Source organism: Epinephelus lanceolatus, chromosome 12 (genome assembly GCF_041903045.1).
Source record: "Epinephelus lanceolatus isolate andai-2023 chromosome 12, ASM4190304v1, whole genome shotgun sequence".
Taxonomy (NCBI): Eukaryota; Metazoa; Chordata; class Actinopteri; order Perciformes; family Serranidae; genus Epinephelus; species Epinephelus lanceolatus.
In genome coordinates, this window is record NC_135745.1 from 21280241 (window position 1) to 21303480 (window position 23240).

A 23240-nucleotide genomic window follows, 5' to 3' on the forward strand; every position below is an offset into this window, starting at 1 on the left:
CCTCAGCTGAAGCGCTCACAGTGGAAACATTAGCTCTGTGCCTGAGTCAAAGAGAATTAATACAGAAAAAAAAATCCTGGACCCTTGGGGAGGTGGGTTATAAAGTCATGGCTGTTTTTGTGATTCTACGCCATATTTCTCTCCACTGAACCAACCTTGATATCATCAAGGACAGAAATGAAACCCCTCTTATACCCAGTGTTTTCTTTCAATGAAGCAAACTCACATTTTACAGCTTTATTGTGACTTTGTTGCACGTGTGTGAAGCATGTTTCGACATTCAAAGCTTAAAGATACAGCAAATATCCAACAGGTACATTTCATTTATAAGGCAGCAGCACATTATACACACAGTACATGGTGCTCAGACCTGGGCTGAATTAATTTGTAAGTACAGTCGTGTTTATCGGATACATTAAGAAACACATACTTGAACCAGCAGCTGGATGTCTGGGGTCTCAGTAAGACTTGGATTTTTTCTCAGAGAGTATGCTACAATAATGTAAAGCAGTGTGCTTTTACCAAGATGTGCTTTCATAGTCTTAAAGAGGAGAGGGGATGCATCACAACAATGGATGTGGCTAATTGCTGGTCTTAAGAGCAAGCAAAACAGCAGAGTTCGTAGGCAAAGCAAGATAAGGCACACAAAACAAGGCACAAAAACACTTCTGCTATAACTATTAAATCAGATTTATACAGATAAATATATTAATGGTTTGCTCGACATTAAGAAAAACCCACACAAGCTTTGATTTTGTGAATTTTGGTCGACTCCTGTAAAAGCTACAATAATTCAGGAAACCAAGACAGAAAACGAGTCACACGCTTCGTTTCGTTTTACCGAGGGAATTTTCATGAGATAAACGTATAAATGCATGGTCATGAGCGGATATTTACAGTATGAACATTAAGTTCCATTAAACACTAAAAGGCATGTTGTGTAGATACAGCCTGTCGTGTTCACGTCAGCCGTTGCCTTGGAGCCCTCTGCCCAGTTTTTTACATGTACTAGTATTAAAGACAAGGTGAGAACATGCCAGGTTGACAATACTATATACAGTATTCGACGACACCTCCACCATGAGACGCAGCATCGCAGCTGGAGTAAGTGTCAGGTGTAATAATAGATTCCCAAGGACAAAGTTCAGCTTTGAATAACACACTGTTTTGACATTGACGCCTCGACAAACTCAGTCACCTTGTCAAGGAGAAAATACTTTGATTCAGTATCTTTTTTGTGGTGAGTTACACAGGATGATCCCTGAGAGGTTATTCAGTATTCTACATGGGTTTTTACTGCCAATGACACAGAGTATTCACAGATTTACAATACAGCAAAGCACCAAATTACAGTTCACATAAAACACACCCAGTTTAAAACACTCTTAATGCAGTTTGTTCCTAAAACAATCAGGGATAATTACTTGTTTTCAGTCTGTGCACACAATACCGGTTGATCTTTTTCTGCATGTGAGAACTATTTTAATGAGTTTTATGTAAAAGTCTAGAGCAGGTAAACAAAATGTGATCAGGCTACATAATAAAATACTTTTGGGTTTCTTGTCTGGACATCTTTCATCGTAGTTGTGCTGCTGATATCAACAGTGTGCGAAATAATATTAAAAGTATGTTTGAGTTTCAGCTTTCAGATCTTAGCTTTATACAGTCTATACATTATAAAACACTATACAGAGGTTTAGTAACCAGCTGGGCTGTGACCCCAGAGACACCTTTACACTTCACAATCACTGTCTCACAGGCTTTTAATCTAAACTTTAAAGTATATGTCAGGTATTATTCCATACTTTTATAAATGTCAACAAATCCCACAGGAGGAAAACTCAATCTCTCTGACTTCTGTACTGTATGTAGATCCCCGCTCAGGGCACATTCATTGTCACTAAAGACACAGTAGAACCTGTAGAAAAAGGTCACATATATATATCGCTTCATACTTATTTTTTGTGACGTCTTATTTTCAGACAGCTGGGTGCTGTAGATTTTCGCAAAGTCAGTTCCATATTTTTGGGGCAACTATTTTCAGCAGTGGATTGATACATATCTGGTGGTCAAGTGAGTATTTCTGGCAGCAGGAGGGTGCATGTGTGATTAATTTAAAGAAAGATGATGTGCCTATAGGGCTGTACTGAATGGTTTAAAGATTTGAAGCTTCATTCATAACACTGACATTTGAATTCTAAATCAACATTCACTGTTTTTGCTATTTTATTCCGTTTAAAGTGTCATACTATTTGTAGAAGTAGAGTCCAGTGGTGCTGCATACTCGTGTGATCCAAACATTTTCAGTAACTCCCGAGCGCAGTGAACTCCAAAAGTCGAAATTCATTGAAAAAAGACAGATTCCAAAATTTATCTGACAAAATGTTCTGCTTCAGTCCCTATTTGTTGTTGTTTAGCCCTCAAAAACAACATTCCCACTGCGGTCAAAAAAAGTTTGCTATCATGTACCTGTATTAATGAGGTCGTCTAGCAGCATAAATCACATTTATTCATTAAAGAAAGTTGATTTATTAAAAAGACTAACTTAATACATGGGTGGCACAGTGCTGTCAACACATTCTCACTCCGACCCCGTCACATATTGACGTTTTGGTCATGGACTTTCCACGTCCACATATGACGTGCAAGGTACCCAGGGTGTGTTGGTTGTTGACATTCTGGGACGCTGTGTCAGGTTCTGCCACTTACATGTATTCTATACATGTATGTCTTCTTTCAAAATACACTGTTTTCACGGGAAATAAACGCACTACTTTGGTACAAAACTGCAAACTGACGTGTTTTTTCCTTCAGTAACAAATATGCATGTTTGCTGCGTTTCCCCGATGCCACCAGGCAGGCACCATTAAACTATAACTGCAACCCGTCGCTTATCATGCTGACATTAAAGGATGCATTTTTTTGTTGGTTTCTGACGCTGGAAGTCACTGCCCAAGCGCCAGATTTCAACAACTTGGGGTGAGACTGGGCCCATGGTGCAGTGGTTAGCATTGTCGCCTAGCAGCAAGAGGGTTCATGGTTCAAACACAAAGTGGAGGAGCCCTTCTGTGCAGAGTTTTCATGTTCTCCCCGTGTCAGCATGGGTTTTCTCTGGGTACTCCAGCTTCCTCCCACAGTCCAAATACATGCAGGTTAACTGGTGACTCTAAATTGTCCGTAGGTGTGAATGTGAGCGTGAATGGTTGTCTGTCTCTATGTGTCAGCCCTGTGATAGTCTGGTGACCTGTCCAGGGTGTACCCTGCCTCTCGCCCAAAGTCATCTGGGATAGGCTCGAGCGCCCCCGTGACCCCTAACAGGATAAGCAGTTATGCAAAATGAATGAATTATTCAATCCAATTAATCACTTTTTTAAATCTAGGACTTTTTTTTAAGGTTGATGACCAGTGTTGGGTAAGGGTTACTTTAAAAGTAATCAAAGTACGTTATTGTGTTACTTTTTAAAAAAGTAACCAGTTACTTTACTGCGTTACTCCCTGAGTAAAGTAACTCAATTACTTTAAAAGTACTTCCAGCGTTACTCCCTGAGAAAAGTAACTCAAGCACTTTTAAAGTACTTTTGAGTATTCTACATTTCCTATTGGTCAATGGACCACAGGGCACTAAGCCTACATTTTTTTGTCTCCAAAATTAAAGTTATGGACCACTTGCCCTTCACTGAGATCCAATTCTCCCATCACAGCCATCACTTTGACCAGTAGAAAGACAGAACGATCTGCTGCCGTAGACAACTGTATGACAACAACACCCCAGCGTTTTTAATATTTCCTCTAGGGATGTTACCACACAGAGTAAAAGGGGGAAATGATGGTGTGAAACAGCAGAGGCACTTTGTCAACCTGCTGAGTTAACGTTACTGTCATTTCAAACTCAACACTTGTTTCAAATTAAAAGCCCCTTATAACCTCGACTGAGAGAATCCCTCCATTTTCTAAATAGGCTTTTATTCTGAAACATTAGTCAGAACTTCCTGTGGAAGATACAGTAGCTTGATAGTTTACATATTGCGCTTCAAATGTAGCTCCTGCCATCTGCTGACGCTTTTAGGTGACTATAACAACATGTCGGCTGGCACATGAACACACACACAATGACTCAAATAATAGTCAAAGTAATAAAACAGGACAAGAATAACCTGATGACATCACACACGCCGTGAAAGACGACGGGGGATAATTGGTGAGTACCAGTGTGTAGCGCGTACCAGGCATAATGCAAGTCCTGAGTCTGAAATATGTCTGTCAGTGAGTCCTACTCCACCTATTTAGACTCCACCGTAGACAACGGCAGCATTTCTCTGACCACGTAGCGAGCCACAAGCTCCGTGGCTTCTTTCAGACTGATAGGTTTAACGTATTAGAACCAAATGACAGCCAAGGACCAGAGTTCTAAAAGTAACGGAAGTAAGTGATGTCTTGTTTTAAAATGTACTTAAGTATTTGATTACTCAAACAGCAAACTAACGCATTAGGTTACTCGTTACTGCAAAAAGTAATCGAAGTACTCTAACGCGTTACTTGGTAACACGTTATACCCAACTCTGTTGATGACATCATAAAATATTGCAACAGACATTCGAAGCCTCATCTAGAAACCTCACTAGAAGCTTCTTATGTAAAAAAATGACATTCGGTACAGCCCTACTGCATATATTCATCACAATGAAGGAACATGCCATGTCAATGGTTTTTGGCCAATAGTAAAGAAATAACATATCACATCTCAACTGCACAGCGAATACCGGTTAGTAGGATCCATTCTGCGATGGTTTAGGTTTTTTTATGTGATTTGTTGACAATAAAAAATTGTAAATATCACAAGATGATCTTCTACATGAACCTGTTTTTGGATTCTCTGACCAACATGCTGGATGAATAAATAACTAGCCCTCTCTAGCCTTTCCCTCAGATGGCAGTGGTGACTTGAGTCAACCCAAGGTCATTGGAGTCCTCCCAGCCCTGATAGGGCATAGAGGACACGTCCATGGCTAGTCATACGGGTCTGGCCTGCCTCATATCTGCCCGCGCTTCTGTGGGACACGTGTGGTCCCGTAAAGTGCTCCTCACCCGGCTCACCCCGTGAGAGTCTCCATGTCCTTGGGTGCCTGGGCAGCAAAAGTCTCTGAAGCACCTCTTGAAGTTCTCATCCAGGAAGGCGTAGAGGATGGGGTTGAGGCTGCTGTTGGTGTAGCCCAGTGCCACGCAAAAGAAGTAGGCAGCCATGACGGCGGTGGTCTCGGGCACGTTGCCGGACAGCGCCTTGACTAAGATAAAGATGTGGATGGGTGTCCAGCACACCACAAAGACGGCGACCACCACCAGAACCAGACGGGTGATCCGGCGCAGGTTGCGGTCCTTCTCGCGTGAGCCTGATAGCAGGCGCACGCTCTTCAGCCGCATGACCATCAGAGAGTAGCAGACGGTGATGATGATGACGGGTGCCACAAAGCCGAAGATGAAGACGCAGATCTTCATCAGGGTGTCCCAGTAACTGTAGGGTTCAGGGAACTGCAGGGCACACTCTGTAGTCCCTGTTAGGTACAGGACAACACAGTTAGACGAACAGGTTGGATCGGTCAAATACAGACACAGAGTCATATTTTATTCAGGAGAAAATCTACAAGACTAAAGCTACATCCACACTGCAGGCCTCGGTGCTCAATTTGGCAGCCCAGTTGCTAAAAGAAAATGTTGGCATTGTGGATGGCAAGATATCTGCTGAGCTGCATTTCCAGCCTTGATTGTACCACCAAAAGCGGATATTTTAAGCCAAAGCATGTTTTTCTATCCATTACTGTGTGGTTTTTGTGCCTGACCACATGTTAACTACAGCAGCGTTGGTCTGAAAAAAGGTATTTGCACATCTAACTGTCTCGGAGGAGGGTGCGTCGGAAGATATTACTTGAGTCTTTGAACACAAAAATCCCACACACTCAGCTTCACAATTCATTAGTAACACTAATGTTTCGGTCCTTCTGGACCTTCGTCATGAGTGTTCAACACCATTATTTCTGACACCGAGCTTAAATAGAAACTGCCCCACCGATTTCACAGGTGTGAAGCATGGGCACCATATGTCACATATCCCACAAAGGAAAGAACAAAGGAACAAGAAAAACATAGAAAAAAACATAGAAAACTCAAGCTCTTAACACAGTAAAAGCTGTTTACAAGATTGTTAACAAAAAATGTTGAACATATGAGTGTACATAGCCTTGATTGTGTAAAGAGCTTGAGTTTTCTAGTTTTTTCTTTTTTTTTAATGTTTTTCTTGTTCCCTTGTTCCCTCATTTGTGGCATATGTGACATATGGTGCACAGGCTGTTGTCAACAATTGAGAAACCCCCACAGCTGATTAATTCCCTCACACCTGTGCACACCTGTGAAATGGGTGGAGCTGTTTCTATTTAAGCTCACTGTTGGAAATAATGATGTTGAACACTCTTGAGGAGGGTCCAGGAGGAGTTAGTGTTACTAATGAATTGTGAAGCTGAGCAAAAGCAGTGTGCGGTTCAAAAACTACAGTGTTGTTTCAGTGTGTTCACTATATACAAAAGTAACGTATCCATGGTGTGCAGAAACATACAATGCCAACACTTATTCTGGCGATCCTGTTAAATTCGGATTTATTGCTCAGATCAGTTTTTTGTTTGGCTCTTCAGATTAATCTTTAAATGTTGCCACTATCTGTTTCTGACCGTGAACTGGTCACCATCCTGAACGGGCCTGCATGCAAAACAGAGAAAGAACAAAGACATCAAACACAGCACGTTGTCGTATATGGAGGTTAACATGGAGGCCACCAAAGTCAGCCTTTATGGTTTCATTTGAGAGCTGATGTGCAGTGAAAGCCAGCATATTCATGAGCAGATGGTAATGAGGATGAGAGATAAGAGAAGGAGAAAGAGGGCCAAAATTTGATGGCTTTTTGTGGAGCAATGGCTGGTACTTCTGAACAGAGCTGTGGGTGTATGCAGAGTCAGAGCCAGGAGTGTTGGGATTGTGATGTGAATGGCTTCACCGAAACAGATTTCCATCCAAAATTTCAGGATGTCAAGGGCCACTTTTGACTACATCTGTCAGCATCTCTCCACAAGATACTCAGCACAGGCAAGTGATGTAGAAGTGGCATGGAATCTGATATGACTGTTCAGGCTGGGGTCACACTACAAAAACATTAGACCTGTTTCTGGATTAGGATTATGTATAAAAGTGCCCCATATAGTGCTGTTCACACTGGTATAAAAAAAAACAGATCTGAGGCCGATATGAGCAAAATTTGCTCAGTGACTTGCGCCACTTTTGCCTGCCTTGCTTATTGTTTATAAGCACTATATAAACATTTTTTTGTTTGAACAGTTTATAACACACTGTAATGTAGTTGTGCACGGCTTCAGGGACATATTTAAGTCTTAATTAATGTGCTATGTTTGTGCAACTTCTCCAGTGAAGACATATTTGGTGAAATTTTAACTGTGTTACATTATACTGGCATTCATACATCAGCCTCCACTTATTGGTTTCCCTGATGAGAGTTATAGTTGTTGAGAAATACATAACATGCACTATGTTATAGTGTGTTACAAACCAGTGGTTCCCAACTGGTGGGTCGCAGGTCCATTCTGAATGGACCGCAAGTGACTCGCAAATGTGTCAAGTTTGTAAAAACACACTTTATTTTTAAGTACAGTGAATTTCAAGCACAGAGCTTTTATTTTGAAGTGCCATTTCCTGCTGTAGAGTGAGTGACTAATGGACAGCTACCGACAGAGACAGCAAAAAAGCTCTACGACATGGCCAAACGCAAGTATGATACTTTATGTATTAAACTGTGTGGACCTTGAACTAATTGCTATGGAGAAATCTGGACCAGTGTTATAAACCATTAATTTAATTAAATTCTAAGTCCCCATATCAGTAGGACTCCTCCTCTGGGAGCCACAAGTGTCTGTGATAAATTTCCTGGCAACCCATTTAATATCTATTGAGATATTTCAGTCACTATAGAGAGGTAAAAGCCAGTATCAGATTCATCAGCTGGCCTGATGTCTCCAGACAAGTGCACTCTGCTTCATGATTGTCAACCTGAACAATAGATCAGACTGTCGCTGGGAGAAATAAATCCTTCGAGCTCTCTTCTCAACCTAGTAGGACCCATTATGCCTATCATTGCTCCATCTAGTCAGGTAGCTGTGATGTAGGGTCTCATCAACCCACAAACTATCCTCTTCAGGGAATCTGAAGGATGCTTCCTGCAGCTAATTTAGATAATTCAAGATAAGGATGTGTCGTGAAGTGGGCTTCAAGATTGAAATTGCCTATAAGAGACCCTTTGCAGCTGATAGATCTTTTGTCTGTGGAGCAGACGCAGAGACGGAACAAACCAGAGGGATGTGAGTAGAAACATGAAAGGTGACTGAGTCACAGCAGTGTGAATAAGGGTCAAAGTACCGTTGTTGGTCTTCGTTCCGCCGAGCGTCATGGCAGGGATCCCAGCAGCAGATGACAGCACCCATATGATCACATTTATGATCTTGGCCTTGACGGGCGTGCGAAAATCCAGGGCCTTGACCGGGTGGCACACGGCCACGTAGCGGTCCACGCTCATCATGGTCAAGGTGAAGATGCTGGTGAACATGTTGTAGTAATCGATGGAGATGAAGACCTTGCACGCCACCTCGCCAAACGGCCAGGAGCTGAGCAGGTAGTCGGTGCTCTGGAAAGGCATGGTGGTGGTGACCAGGGCGTCGGCCACAGCCAGGTTGAAGATATAGATGTTGGTGGCTGTTTTCATTTTGGTGTATCTGTTGTGGGTTGAAAAAAGAAAGCACGAAGAGGTCTGATTGTTATCTGGCTCATTTTTTTTGTTATTTAAATCTGTAAAAGTGGAACAAGGTTAATTAAATCACTTTTTAAGATAAGGATTAGTTACCATGGTGCTCAACTCTTTTACTGAACAGATTAATTAAAGCAGCTGAAATACTGTACATACACAGGTATAACACAGAGTAAAATAACAGACTTTTCATCATCTCTTTTGATCAATTCAAGGCTTTTAAATTTGTGTGATCTGACATTCACTTAAAGGTCCAGTGTGTAAGATTTAGGAGGATTTAGTGGCATATAGTGGTGGGGATTGCACATTGCAACCAGCTGACACTTGTCACAGCTAGAATTCCTTCAGCGTTCGTTGATCAGGAGGGTTTTCATGGGAGCCAAATTATCCGCAGAGGTCTCATCCTCTCTAAAACAAACTTACCCGGTGATTAAAACCACTAGAAACACTGAATAAAGTAGTTTAACATAAAAACGCTGCAGTTGCTCTGGCCGAAAATGTGATTGGCCAACCCAGTCTCACTCCAAAGTCGAAATCCGGCACTTGCGGTGTCAGACACTGACGAAAAAAGCCATCCTTTAACGTCAGCATGATATGTTGCCGGTCGCTGTTATAATTTAACGTTGCTCATTGGCATCAGGGGGAAATGCAGCGGGAAAAGAATGACAGTTAAGGCCGTGAAAGTTTGACTAGGGCGGGCAGGGGGCATGGTGAATGAGACGAACAAACGGCAACCTTCACCTGGGAGGCCGGTGTTCGCGTCCTGTAAGGTTATAAAGCCAAACCCTGTTCTTTTTTCCTTAACCTAACCACATACGTTACTTGTTGAAGGGAAAAAAAAAGGTCAGTTTACATAGTTGTACGATGTAGTGCATTTATTTTGAAAGAGACTGTATGTAAATATTACATTTCCTGTGAAAACCGAAGTGTATTTTGAAAGAAGACAATGCATGTAGCAGGCAGAGCTTGACACGGCGTTCCAGAACGTCAATAACTAATGCACTGAGGGTACCTTTCACGTCGCATCTGGACATAGAAGGTCCATGACAAAATGTCGATATGTGACAAGTTCAGAGTGAGAATGTTTTGCAACCTGGAATGGCCCTATCTAGAAACAATGTTTGATTTGTCCTGTCCGAGCTACTGTAGAAATATGGCAGTGCAGCATGGAGATGTCGGATGATATAAACGGCTCATTCTAAGGTAACGAAAACACAATGATTCTTATTTTCAGGTGATTTTACACTTAGGTAGACATTGCTATTATATTAAATTTCTGCCAACATTGCCTCTAAATCCTGCACTCTGGACCTTTAAAATGAAAATACCTCATTGAGACTTTAAACAGAGCCACATGACACTGAACAGAGGAGCCTTAAGAGGAAATACTGACATTACAATCACTGCAAATCTTGTTAGGATCTATAATGTCTTGTTATCACTGGTGGAAAAAAACAGCTTAGGATGCTGGATTCAGAGTCTGTTTACCAATAAATCATAAAAAGAAAACACCCAGAAACACGATATAAGGGCACAAACATTAAAACTCCAAAAATATACATGCAAACAAATGTAATTAGCCTATAGCTTCCCCTTTCTATTTTATCACCTATTTTTTTCCATGCATGGCCCCAAAGAGACCAGGATGTAAGTGATTCACAATTAAATACACACGTTTGCAGCAATTTTACTGCTGTCATGTCATCATGTTGTTCCAAAAATGAATACGCACTGAATTTCCTCTCCTATTATGAGCCAAACGCTCGTAGGTATGCAGGATTTCACACTGAGTGACATGCCTGGCATTGCTTTTGACACAATACGAACAGCTGACATATCCCAAAGCTGAAAACTCACCTAATGATGACATACATCACCAAACAATTGCCCGCCAAGCCCACCACAAACACCACGGAGTACACCGCGACTATGATGGGGATGATGGGCGACATGGGCTCGGGTTCAGCATCCCAGGTGCCGTTGAGTGTGTAGTTTAAGATGTCCAACGAGCCGGATGGCAAGGTGAAGTTTGGGAAACACTCCTCCAGCTGGCCTGAGGGACACCTGTCCTCTTTGAAGATGCGCACCACGTTGCTCTCCATGGTGCTGAGCGCTGCCTGCACCGGCCGGGCTGCTGCTGCTGTTGGGGGTGAACTGACCGTTCAGATATCAGCCCCAAAACAAGCTGGATTTCCGATGTCTGCTACAAAAAACTCACGAAGCAAATTTTTCTATTAGAGCAGATTATGGCTCCGGTGAAGAGGAGCGCAACAGCCCGCGCTCAAAGATATCATTACACAAGTGTAACACCACCTTACCTGTTCTCCTGCCTCCAGAAAAGTTCGGGTAAATACAAAGACACTGATTCAGAGTTTCTTACAGGACGATCAGCCTGAGATTAAATCCCGGATGCCGGAAATGTGGCAGAAACTAAAGGTTTGTGGGTGGTTGTGTGGATGAGAGGAAAATGCACTGCCTGTGCCACCGCTGCGTCCCCGAAGGTGCGCACTGGAAGCCCGCACTGCTCATTCAGTGACATCAGAGGCTGAGCCAACAGATATGACAGCCAGCAGAAGGGATCTAACCACATGTATCACAGTCAGCTGAAAATATAGTTACCTCATACATGTCACGCTTTATTTGATGCTTATGTTTTGCATTATTTCTGGTTAAATGAGCCACTAACGACGCCTCACACACTCAGAAGCTGTGGCCACTAAACATCTGCTCGCCTATTCAACCATATTAATTTTTTTCTTAATGTTCTGCTGATTTCACATACTGCCTATAAAGCCAACTGTGCTTTAATATCATGTGCACATCTTTCTGAAAATGTTTAAATTCCCATCAACGCTGCCATGAGATGTTCCCTGGCAACTCTTGTGAGAGCAACGGCTGCAGTGCAAACAGGAGTCCTATCAGATGTTGAAGAGGCATGAAGTCAGAAGGACTCTCAACAGAGACCTTCAGATGATGTGCCAGCTCCACCAAATTATAGGTAGTGTGCGGCATGTTTTGCAATTATTTTTTTTTTGCAAGAAAAGAGCCATTTTCATCATTTCCTTTCAGCTCTTCTTGCTCCCAACTTGCATCTTTCCATGTGCATTTTCTCTGTTTGATCAAATTAGTAATTTACCACTGCCTTAAACCATGAATCTACTAATTATCCAACACAAATGTGGCAGCACGAGAGCTCGAAACAAAAAGAAAATCTGCCTCTAAGGAATCACAGGCTACTCCTCTCTAACAAGTCTCTCCTTTTTTCTCACCCCAACAGATTTCAACCAGCACATAATTAAGTGGGTACTGTTCCCTTTCCCTCGTTTCATGCACTAACACTCGTTGCTTGGAGACCCATCATGGCCAGGTGTTACTTGAGTGACAAAGCCTTTCTGTAGGTGTGTTTCCATTGTTAAAAGCTGCACAGGCTGGACTTGGTGATACATGCCTTGTTTACAATATTTGATGCAACTTCACTGAGGTCCTTATCCTTGAAGCAGCAGCAGTAGTTAAAGGGTGAAACACATTTTCCTCGTATTAAAGCTCTAGAAGGTGGGAAAGAAAGTTACAGATCACCCTCAGCCCCAACAATGCAGTGCCAAAGGTCTGTTTGCACAAAGATACTTCCTCTGGCACTTGACAGGTCTTTTTATTCGAGTTCCAGAGGAGGAGAGGAAATAGTCGTTATGTAACATCCGGACGATAAGGTCAAGAATAAATTCTTTTTTGCATTTCACTGCCCTTTCCATAATGACCTGCTGTCTTTTCAGTGAAACACTTCAGTTATGGTTCCTTGATGAATACAGGTGTTCAACACAAAGATATCAAAGCGTACTCATTTCAAATTTGGATTGAATGTTACTCTGCTTCTTGCTTAAGTTTTCTCGTGATGACACTAAACCAGGCTTTTTCAAGTGTGCTTCACCAGCTGATTACTGTCTCTCTTGTTCTGGTGTTTTTCATTTCTCCATCACGATTTAAAAAATTGTCACGGCCCTCCATGTGCATTGCTCGTTTCCTGTGAAATCCCTTGGACATTCATTGCCGTACGGCATCAACAAGAGAGAACCACCTCAATTTCAGAGAAGACTGTTCTTTTCTTCATCACCCACCTTGTTCTTTCTGGAATGGGCTGCTGTTTTCACAAAGGTCCAACTGGGATAACCACAAGTTTTTAGAGCCTCCCTCAGATGTTCATGCTCTTTCCCTTGGGCCTGAGTACTGGTAGGTACGTTATCAGCTCTGTGTTGTAGGGTCCTGATAACCACCCACTGGAACACAAGCTAGGTGTTATCAGGACCCTACAACACAGAGCTGATAGCGTACCTACCAGTACAGCAACCTGTTCCAGAAAGAACAAGGTAGGTGATGAAGAAACAAACCCATTGTTTAACTTGCTCCTGAAACCTGGCCCCTCTTAAGTCCAAAACACACCGGTGGTGTCACATGACGGCTGCATCATTGACGCAAGTCAAGTGCCGCCCCAAACACACACAGAAAGCGTTGCACTATGAGGTGTCAACCGGATTTATATTACAATGTGACTAGCTGGTTGCCAACCGCCAGTTAGAACAAAAGATGAGGAAGAACACACAGGAAGAGAAAGAAAACACACCATGCAGGACGACCACGACAACCAGACAACGACAGTAGCAATTAATCAACGATGCTCAAAAATACAACAACCAATAACGAGAATAATGGGGGCGTCTGTATTGACGCGCGTCGTATGGTGCAGGTGTGTTTTGGCCTTTAGTCTAGTCATTTAGTGGGCTGGATTGGACCCTTTGGCAGGTCGGTTCTGGCCCATGGGCCGTATGTTTGACACCCCTACTATATGTTTAACACCCCTGCTGTAGGTCATCGCATTGTTCTAGAAATTCACTGTAGCAGACAATATTTACATTTTAGTGGAGTTTAGTGAGGGCTGGGGTGTCTGGCTTTAAATGCATTTTGTGAATTTGTGAAGTGGATGTTTTCAGGGTGAATCTGGTTGTCACCCCTTAAAGATAAAACTCATTATAGTGTAGATTCACAGTAAGTCAGAACATGTGTCCTTCTGATATGAGATGGAGGTGGCAGTCATTTCACAGCAGCTCATTCACTCTCTATGTATTAATTAGACAAACAGTTTTTAATATATGCTTATCTTCTTTCTGTGTGTTTGTCCATTCGTAGGATCTTCATCTGATATATAGTAGTGTATGTATTTGTTGTAAGAGCTACGCTTTGAGTGTGTGAACATACAGTACCTCATTTTCAAGAGGTGTAAAGGTCCAAGCTGTTCCCCTCTGTTCTCCACACTGAAGGTAGGGTTTAGTAATCTGTTCCCATTGAGGAGATGTGGTGTAATTTAGGTTCTATAACTACAGATTACACTCATCAAGATCCATATGCAATCATGGTAGAGTTCATGATAATGTCTCATTAAACCAAGATGTACATTCATCACAGCCCTTTGTTTGAAATCTCCTGTGAAGGTGAAAATGAAGAAAAGAGGGGTGAGATGGTTTTTGTTTGTCACAGTCCAGTGAATACAATTAAGCTAAAAACAGGTGACTTCTCATGAACCAAGAAGCTGTTTGTGTTTCACATTTGTGGGATAATCCAATGTGGTTTTTAAAGGTTATTAGGCTGACTTTCCCCATATGCTTTAAAGGGACAGTTCACCCCAAAAATCAAAAATTCATATTTTTCTTCTCACCTGTAGTGCTATTTATCAATCTAGATAGTCTTGGTGTGAGTTACCCAGTGTTGGAGGTATCAGCTGTAGAGATGTCTGCCTTCTCTCCAATACAATAGAACTAGATGGAACTCAGCTTGTGGTGCTCACAGCACCAAAAAATACATTTGAAAAACTCAACAGCAATGTCTCTTTCCAGAAATCATGACCCTTGTTGTGAGCAGTTTAATGTAGGAATTATTTTATTTCTACCAAATTGCATCCGCTAACGTTTCACCATGAGAAGGAAGAGTGCATCTACTCATGGATGAGAGGCTCACATATCACCACTTCAGTCAGGTGCACATAAGAAGAGAAATGTGAAAGTCTTCTGCGATTAGACCGCATCCTGATGTCATCTATTCCAGGAGGGTGGTAAAGATGTAGTAAATTAGGGATCGCCCCTGTGGAGTCTAGACACTGGTGGTGGTGATGCAATGAGATGGATGAAAAAGGAGCTTAGGATCTGGGTGTGAAGAGGAGTGGGCTTTTGATGAGGTCGTCCTGGGCTCTGGATAAGGTGGCTGGAGGTGAATGGGATGGGAGAGGGTGTGACAATTTAACCTAGAATGACGGCTGACAGGTGCAGAGGGGAGAGAAGATTTAAAGTTTTGCAGCAGCAACAAAGTGGCAAAGTTTGATTGGCTAACCTAACACCCATAGCCAGCTGATTGGTGGAAGTGATGGGATAGAGAGAGAATTGTGAATGGATAAAGCATAAAGAAACTCTTCCTGATTGAACTTATACTGAGCCTCATTTAGTCAGTGAACTTTGACGTCTACATATTACACACTAGGGATGCTGGGTGTATCAGTTGTTTACATGGTTGGACAACGTGTCAATTTACGCCTGTTACGTGCATTGCGTTTTTCAAAATACACTTCAGTTTTCACTGGAAATGCACAGTTTATTCTCATTATATACATACAGTCTTTCTAAAAATAAACTTACAACATCTGTTAAACACAGCGTATTTATGTTTATTTCATCGTGCAACAAAAACACGTGGTTGGTGTAGAAAAAAACATCATGGTTTAGCTCTACATTCATACAGGAAGTGAACAGCGGCCTCCTGGGTGAAAGTCCGGTGTTGTTAGACCAATCCACCACCCCTTGCTACTACCCACCCTTTAGGGACTCTCCAGGGCCTTAAATTACATTGTTGTCTGGTGGCGTTTTAAACTGACGCCACCCAGTAACGTTATTAACTGGTGCTACCCAACAGTGTAATGTACCGCCAAGAAAGGATGCATTTTTCATTGGTGTCTGTGCAGAAATAAATGACCAAGCGGCGGTATTTGACGACTTTGAAATGAGAACAGGTTGCCTCCTCAGCTGAGCTGTAACATTCGCTCTCTCAGTGGTGCTAGGTGAGCTAGCAGTGGATGCACGCTTCGTTCTGCGTGATGATATAGTTGGCAGGTGTAGTTCGGTAGAGAGAAAATAGTTCCTACATGACACTGCTCACAACAAGGTCTGTGGATTATCTTTAGTAACTGGGTCATTATTTCTGAAAAGAGACATTGCTGTTGAGTCTTTCAAAGTATTTTTGGAGCATTGAACACCACAAATCAAGTGACATCTTGTTTCATTATACTGGAGAGAAAACAGACATCTCTACGGCTGATATCTCCAGCACTCGGCAACTCACACCAGAAAAATCTAGACTGATAAATATCACTACAGACTCTGACTCTGATGGAGACACAGTGGTGTTGAAGTCTGTTTGCACAATTAAAGGCAGTAAATTCTCCCTTCTTCTTCTCCCTTGGAAAATAGCGCTACTGGTAAGAGGGAAAATGTGTATGTTTGATTTTAGGGTAAACTGTCCCTTTAAACTAAACATGCCTTTAAAATTGTTCATCGGCATCACACCAGATCAGCACCCAGAGCCATTTTCTGCAGCAATTTACTGACTCACTGCTCACTAGGTATGATTTTAGAAATCTGCTGCCATGGTTCCGGCACGAACAAGATCAGCACTCTCAGTAATCACCCAGAAGATTACAATATTCCTAGCTCTGACCACAACCCTGCATGAATTTTAGTACGAGACCATTGCGTGTAAACCCCAGGAGCATAACTACTCCCTACATGTTTGTGGGTTCCACGTTCTGCCTCACAGAGATCATCGCCTTCATTCACAGGTATCAAGATGTGGTCACTTCAGGTGCGCCTGTGTCTGCTCTGGATGAAAATGACTTGGTTTGTGATAATGTGGTCAGCATGTGTTGTGCTGCCCCTGGAGAGAATTTAGCGGCAGTTTGGTGCTGATATCGTGTTTCTGCACTGGGGACAACAATTTGGGACACAGTGTTCTTTGCTTTTGGTCGAGCTTGTTTGGACAAACAGCAGCAGTGGTGACATTATAGCAGGGAGGGCAGCACAAACTTTGTCAGAGTCTGGCTGTTACTGAAAGACCATTTCAGTATTTAGAATTACAGGCCTGTAAGCTGTGGTGGCAATGATGGTCTCATGGACAGTGGTGGAGGAAGTACTTAGATCCTTAACTTAAGTAAAAGTAGAAATACCATTGTCTAAAATGTTCCATTAAGTAAAAGTCCTGAATTTAAAATGTTTCTTCAGTAAAAGTACAGAAGTACTATCAGGGAAATGTACTAAAGATGCTGTGTGTAGGATTTAAGGGCATCTATCAACAAAAATGGGGTATAATATGCATAACTATGTTTTCTTTGGTGTACGATCGCCTGAAAAAAATTGCTAGTTTTTTTTTTTTTTTACCTTAGACTGAGCCTCTATATCTGCATATGGAGCAAGTCCTCAGCACAACATTCTCACTCTGACCTGTCACATATCGATGTTTGGTCATGGACATTCCACGTCCAGATATGACGTGAAAGGTACCCTGGGTGCATTGGTTGTTAATGTTCTAGGACACTGTGTCAAGTTTTGCGTGTTACATGCATTGTCTTCTTTCAAAATACACTTCAGTTTTCACAGGAAATTTACAGTTTACATACAGTCTCTTTCAAAGTAAACGCACTACATCAGTACAACAACGCAAATGGACTTTTTCCCCTTTCAACAACTAACACATGTGATTGGGTTTAGGAAAGAATGGACAGGGTTTGGCTTTATAATCTTATGGGACGCGAACACCATTCTCCCAGGTGAAAGTCAATGTTCGGTGGACCCAGCCACCCTACTCTGACTTTCACTGCCTTAACTTTCATTCTTGTACCACTGCATTTCCCCCTGCCGCCACCAAGTGCCGTTGAACTTTAACAGCGATCAGCTGTGTATCACGGTGACATGTCTGACGTCGCAAGTTGCTGCCCAAGCGCTGGATTTTGACAACTTCGGAGTGAGACGGGGCTCTCCATGGTGTTGGCCATGTTGCACTAGAGAAGCCCATAACGGACAACCCAAACATTGCTCTAGAGGCGTCATTCATGTTTTCGTACGGCTGCCACAGTTCTCCTATACACTTTACACAGGGGAGAAGTTTCAGTTCTACAACCTCAACACTAGATGCTACTAAATCCTGTACACTGGACCTTTAAAATATGAAAAATAAAACAATTCATAAAGCAAAATGGCTCCTCTACAGTTTGATATTAGTATTACATTATTCTGCTGTTATCACCAAAATATTAATGTAAGATAATTTTATTGTGGAACTATTTTTCTGTGTAAATAATCCATTCTTGAACAATAAGTATTGATTTCAGAGTTAAAATGTTGTTTGGTTTTGGTAAATACTACATTTTAGGAAATGGATGCAGACTAATTTGGACCCCACTGTATTTGAACAGTACCATCACTCAGCAGTTTCATTAAAGGTGACATATATAACTCTGGAGAAGTTGACAGACAGTTGATTGAAATTTTGCTCCCAGGTCTTCAAATACAGCAGCTTTGGGTTGTTGGTTTGGTTCGACTACCAGCCCAAAGTGTCTGTATTTGACAGCCTGGGAACAAGACTCAACAATCAACAATCTTTCTCCAGAGTTACAAACAGCACCTTTAAGTAAATGGATGACTGTGTAACTTCCTCAGCGCTATCCAATCCCACGGGTTTGATTGTGTATCCACAATCACTATTAAATGATCTAGTAACACTTCAGGAGCTACATAAACTTGTGTTTAAACAGGCAGGTCACTTGAGAAAGATTTGTTATTGTATAGGGATGATTCAGCGCAAACTCCAACCTAGTGTGAGTGCACACAGCCCAGGAGGAAAATAGTTACTGTGCATCTGCACTCAATCATGAGCGAAAGCAGATCCAGCTCTGAAAACACTGGGAGCCGTGTAATTCCAGTGTCCAAACGGCGCAGTTGATTTACAGCATGAGATAGCACATCTTAATGTTACACACAGAGGCAATATTGCCACGCAGCATGAGCTGTAAATATTCCGGTATTTGTGATTCTCTTTAGATGCAGCCTTAAATCGAGCTTTTGTTGGCAGAGTCTTGTTCTGATTGTCACTATGGGAACAGATAGTCTCTGACCCATGGTTACAAGAGCAAGGGGATTTGATCGATGAAGCAAGGCAACAATACTTCTCTCTCAGTAAGCTGATATAACAGTCTGCCAGGCTGGGCAGGTGTCAAACACAAACGATTTGGAAGCATGAACCCGGAAACCTGCCTCTGCTACCTGAATAAATTATATGAAAACCCTGGATATGAAATGCCTTTCTGAGAGCCAGAGAACAAAGCTGAATAGAAACACTGAGCCAAGACAGAAAAAAGACGTTGCCTTTGAGGAGGTTCATCTATAATCTCAACTGTGGAGAGTGACTGTGCACTCAAACAGCCAGTTTCACCCTCTGTCTTGACCCTGAACACCAAATGTGGGTAGCATAATAAAAAAAAGGCAGTGGGGGGAGAAAAACCATCTGTTTCAGGGTCCAGAGTTCACTCTGTTGTTGCAGGTGAGCATGAGGGGACCACAGAGTGCCAGCCACTGTAAATAGCGTTGGGAGAGTGAAGCAGGGGCAGGCGGCTGCAGCCAGAGGCAGTGAGCCTCTACATAAATATTGACACTGCGTACATCCCAGCTCTCCACACATTTTAGATGTCAAAGGACGGGGGATGAGTGCATCAGAGTTTGCAAAGATTGAAACCTGAATTGAAGGCTCGGTAATAGAGTTGAAGGGCAGGTACATACTCAAGAACCTGTAGGTGTTAATGCTGAATGGGTGCTCTTTATCTAAAGAAAGTGACATTTTATAGGATGTGGAGGTGTCGTTTGGAAAGTTTAAACAGACTTGTTTTTCAGTAAGAACATGGGACAGAGTTGAAAAACGTTTTTATCCTCCTCATGGAGTTTAACTTTGGCACTGAAGGCATCTGGAGGCAGATTACCCAGGGGTGTGCTGCTGCCAGCCCCGGCCTTCTGGCTGCCTCACATGTAAGCAGATGCAGCAGACAGTAGCTGTTGTAAATACTAATGTCTCCAAAATAAATGTCTGTTCGGTGCAGATCTTGTTGTTTTCATGGCTGCCTGTACAGATTAAATATTAAACGAGCTGTATCTGACATTCAGAGCATTAATACAGCAACAAATCATTATTTTCTGTCAAAAGATGTAATACTGGCGTCCTGTGCAGAGAATGAAGTCACGCTCCTTCTGGATGGCAGAGGAGTGGCAGTGCATGAATGTTGGTGCATGTGAGTCCCTGTGTGTATCACACAAACTAGCTCATCGCCGCCACCGCTGTACACTGTGTTGATATGGTGGATACCCCTGATAATGCTGTCCTGACCCACAGTGGTGGAATAGCGCATCACAAGTCACAAGTGTAATGACCACTATCCTGTTCCCCACTATGTTAACACCGTTAGCTCTGTCAGCACTGTTGCTATCGTTAGCACTGTTTGTGCTGTTAGCAACATTACCTGCTACCTGCTGGCTCAACAGGGACTGCCCATTGTTTTGATGGCCTGAAATTCAGAAAACCTGAAATCCTGTCAAAAAATGTTGCATTGGACCAGAGGCCCATTTCTCCAACAGCCCAAAAACAAACGCTCAGTCCTGTTACTCTGAAAATACACACTCCCTGCAGTTAGATAACTCAACCACCAGGAGAAGTTTACACCACCAACTTCTGTGAACCATGTATACATTACATTGGTGCATAATTTTGTAGCAGACACATTGAAACGTTGTTTTTCAACAACGCTGTGGTGAAGGTGTGGTTTGATTTAGGCACAAAAACCACCTGGTAATGGTTCGGAAAGGATCGTGTCTTGGCTTAAAACATCCACGTTTTATGGCACAAGAGCCACAGGAAAAGCAGGGATGTGTTGGTGAAAAACACCCCGGTTCTGTGGCTCAAATGCTGCTGTGAAACTGAAGCTCACTGCAAGGGGTGTGTATTTTTGGAGAAATGGAGCAATTGGTGTTTTTGCACTTCAATAATGCAGCACAACTACAATGACTTGCAGCTTCAGACACTGACGAAGAAGCTGTCCTTTAACGTTGGCGTGATACGCGGCAGGTCGCCATTATAGTTCAACAGGGGTCTGCAACGTAAGGGGGAAACGCGGCGGGACAAGAATAAAAGTTAGTCCAACAAATACGGACTTTCACCCACGAAAGCAATGTTTGTGTCCCATAAGATTATAATGCCAAACCCTGTCTTTTTTCCTAAACCCAACTATGTAGTTAGTTGTTAGAGGAAAAAAAAAATGTCAATATGCGTTGTTGCACTGACACATGCACTGTGTCAGTGCAACAACGCATATTGACATTTTTTTTTTTTTATTTTGAAAGAGACTGTATGTAAATAGTAAATTTCCTGTGAAAACAGGAAGTGCATTTTGAAAGAAGTCAATGCATGTAACAGACAGAACTTGACATGACGTCCCAGAACATCAACAACCAACACACCCAGGGTACTTTTCACTTCATATCTGGATGGAGAAAGTCCATGACCAGACGGCGATATGTGACGAGGTCGGAGTGAGAACATGTTGGTCAAAACCTACCGCCTACATTACCCACAAAGCAACTCAACCGCTGACAGTTAAGGTGGAGATTTGGGTGTAATGCTAACAGTGGCTAGTGTAGCCTTGAGCCACCAGCTTGAAGCACAGATGAGGAGCGGACTAATCTTGTAACTCAATACACACAAATTTTTGGTTGTTGTTTTAAATTTTAGGATTGTAGTCTTCAGCCCAAGCAGATGCTGACTCAAGTGACATCAATTCAGCTTACCAGATTTTGCACAGCTCCATCTAGATTCACAAAAGGCTCTATATAACATACACAGTAGCACTCCTCAAAACCTGTAAACACGCTCTGATGGGTAAAATCAGTGGACTTCCCCTTTAATCATCCTAAAAATACACAGTAAAAATATAAGTGAGTGGAGTGCCTATTAGAATACAATGTGCACTAATACAGAAAAAGGAAAATCTGTTAGATTGTTCGGCGAGTTATGTGAAACTGACAAAGTAATTATGTATTTGTTGTGTTTGAGAAAACAAAACATGAGAAGAATTACAATCTGGGTTTTCATACAAATGTGTTCATGTTAATTAAACTGTATTGTTATTCAGGGATTCATCCAAGAGAAGAAATGAAACACAGCATTTGAAGTTGATACAAAAAAACAGCCATGGGAGCGGATTCTTAGTTATATTTAAAACTCAGATTCAGTCCCTTAACAACATCCCCTTATTACAGAAGTCATAACACATTCACGCAGCTGCCTCTTCCCTCTATAGGAAGAATCTGTCTCTATGTAAACTTTATAACTGATTATGTGTGCTGATAAAGTGTAGGAAGAATTCAAGGACGAATGAAAAGAGGTCAAATGTCTTAGATTGAATTTAAAATCTGCTGGGAGCACACAGCAACTCAGAGCAGCATCTGGAACTTACAGTACAATAGAGTGAGAAAAATGTTTCTTCTCAGAGCCACTCGCCCACAACAAATGGATTATTGTAATTTTTTAAGAGAGAATGTAGATAGAAGCAGCAAATAATGTTTCAAGGACTAAAGGTGCCGGCTTATCTGTTTGGTGGTTGGAGAACAAAGCTCTGCAGTGAGAACGTCTGCAAGATGCAACTGTTTTTGGTTCTGTCGTCTAAAATTTATCTCATATCTTCTCGAATAAACCTTCACATATTTGTCAATTTTGGATGAGATGTGCTGTAATGTTGTTACATATGGCTGCTACACTTGCCCAAAGCCCAAGGTGACAACTTTAAATGTCTCGTCTTGTCTGATCAACCGTCCAAAACAATGCGGTACTCAGAGTTTTACTCATATTTATTTGGGCTCTTTATTTCAATACCCTTACAGTCATACAGGCAAGGGCATCAGTTTGTCTGAACACTGGTGGAAAAAAGTTAAGGTTTGCTTTATAAAGACACATAGAAGTGGGAAGGCAATTCAGGATCTGTCTCTGCTTGCACCAGGCAGTTGGTGCACTCGAATACGCCAGAGAACTGAAGGGAGACGGTGTGATTAGAAGCTAGACAAACTTCCTTGTTAAGCTTAATAATGGGTTGTTCCCTAAATTAGTCTGGCTGTATTGAGATGTTGTTACAGTGGTTTAATTTTACACCAGTTACAAGCAATGTCAAGGCTTAGGGCAAACACCCTCATTACCAGGCTGTCCATGAAGGTCAGAGAGATGTGGATGCTGCTCTGCAGGGCGCTCGATTTGTGTGCATTAACTGCAG

The 23240-nt window shown here is 42.2% G+C and overlaps 1 protein-coding gene across 1 annotated transcript; it reads right to left on the minus strand.

The window, feature by feature from the left end:
* Positions 1–222: 222 nt before the first annotated feature.
* Positions 223–11418, minus strand: oprk1 (opioid receptor, kappa 1). Its single transcript, XM_033649886.2, has 4 exons — positions 11173–11418; positions 10712–11067; positions 8470–8822; positions 223–5549 (listed from the first exon to the last, which is right to left on the minus strand). The coding sequence occupies exons 2-4, from the start codon at positions 10954–10956 to the stop codon at positions 5011–5013; spliced, it is 1137 nt and encodes a 378-aa protein (XP_033505777.2). The 5' UTR covers positions 10957–11067; positions 11173–11418; the 3' UTR covers positions 223–5010.
* Positions 11419–23240: the final 11822 nt, after the last annotated feature.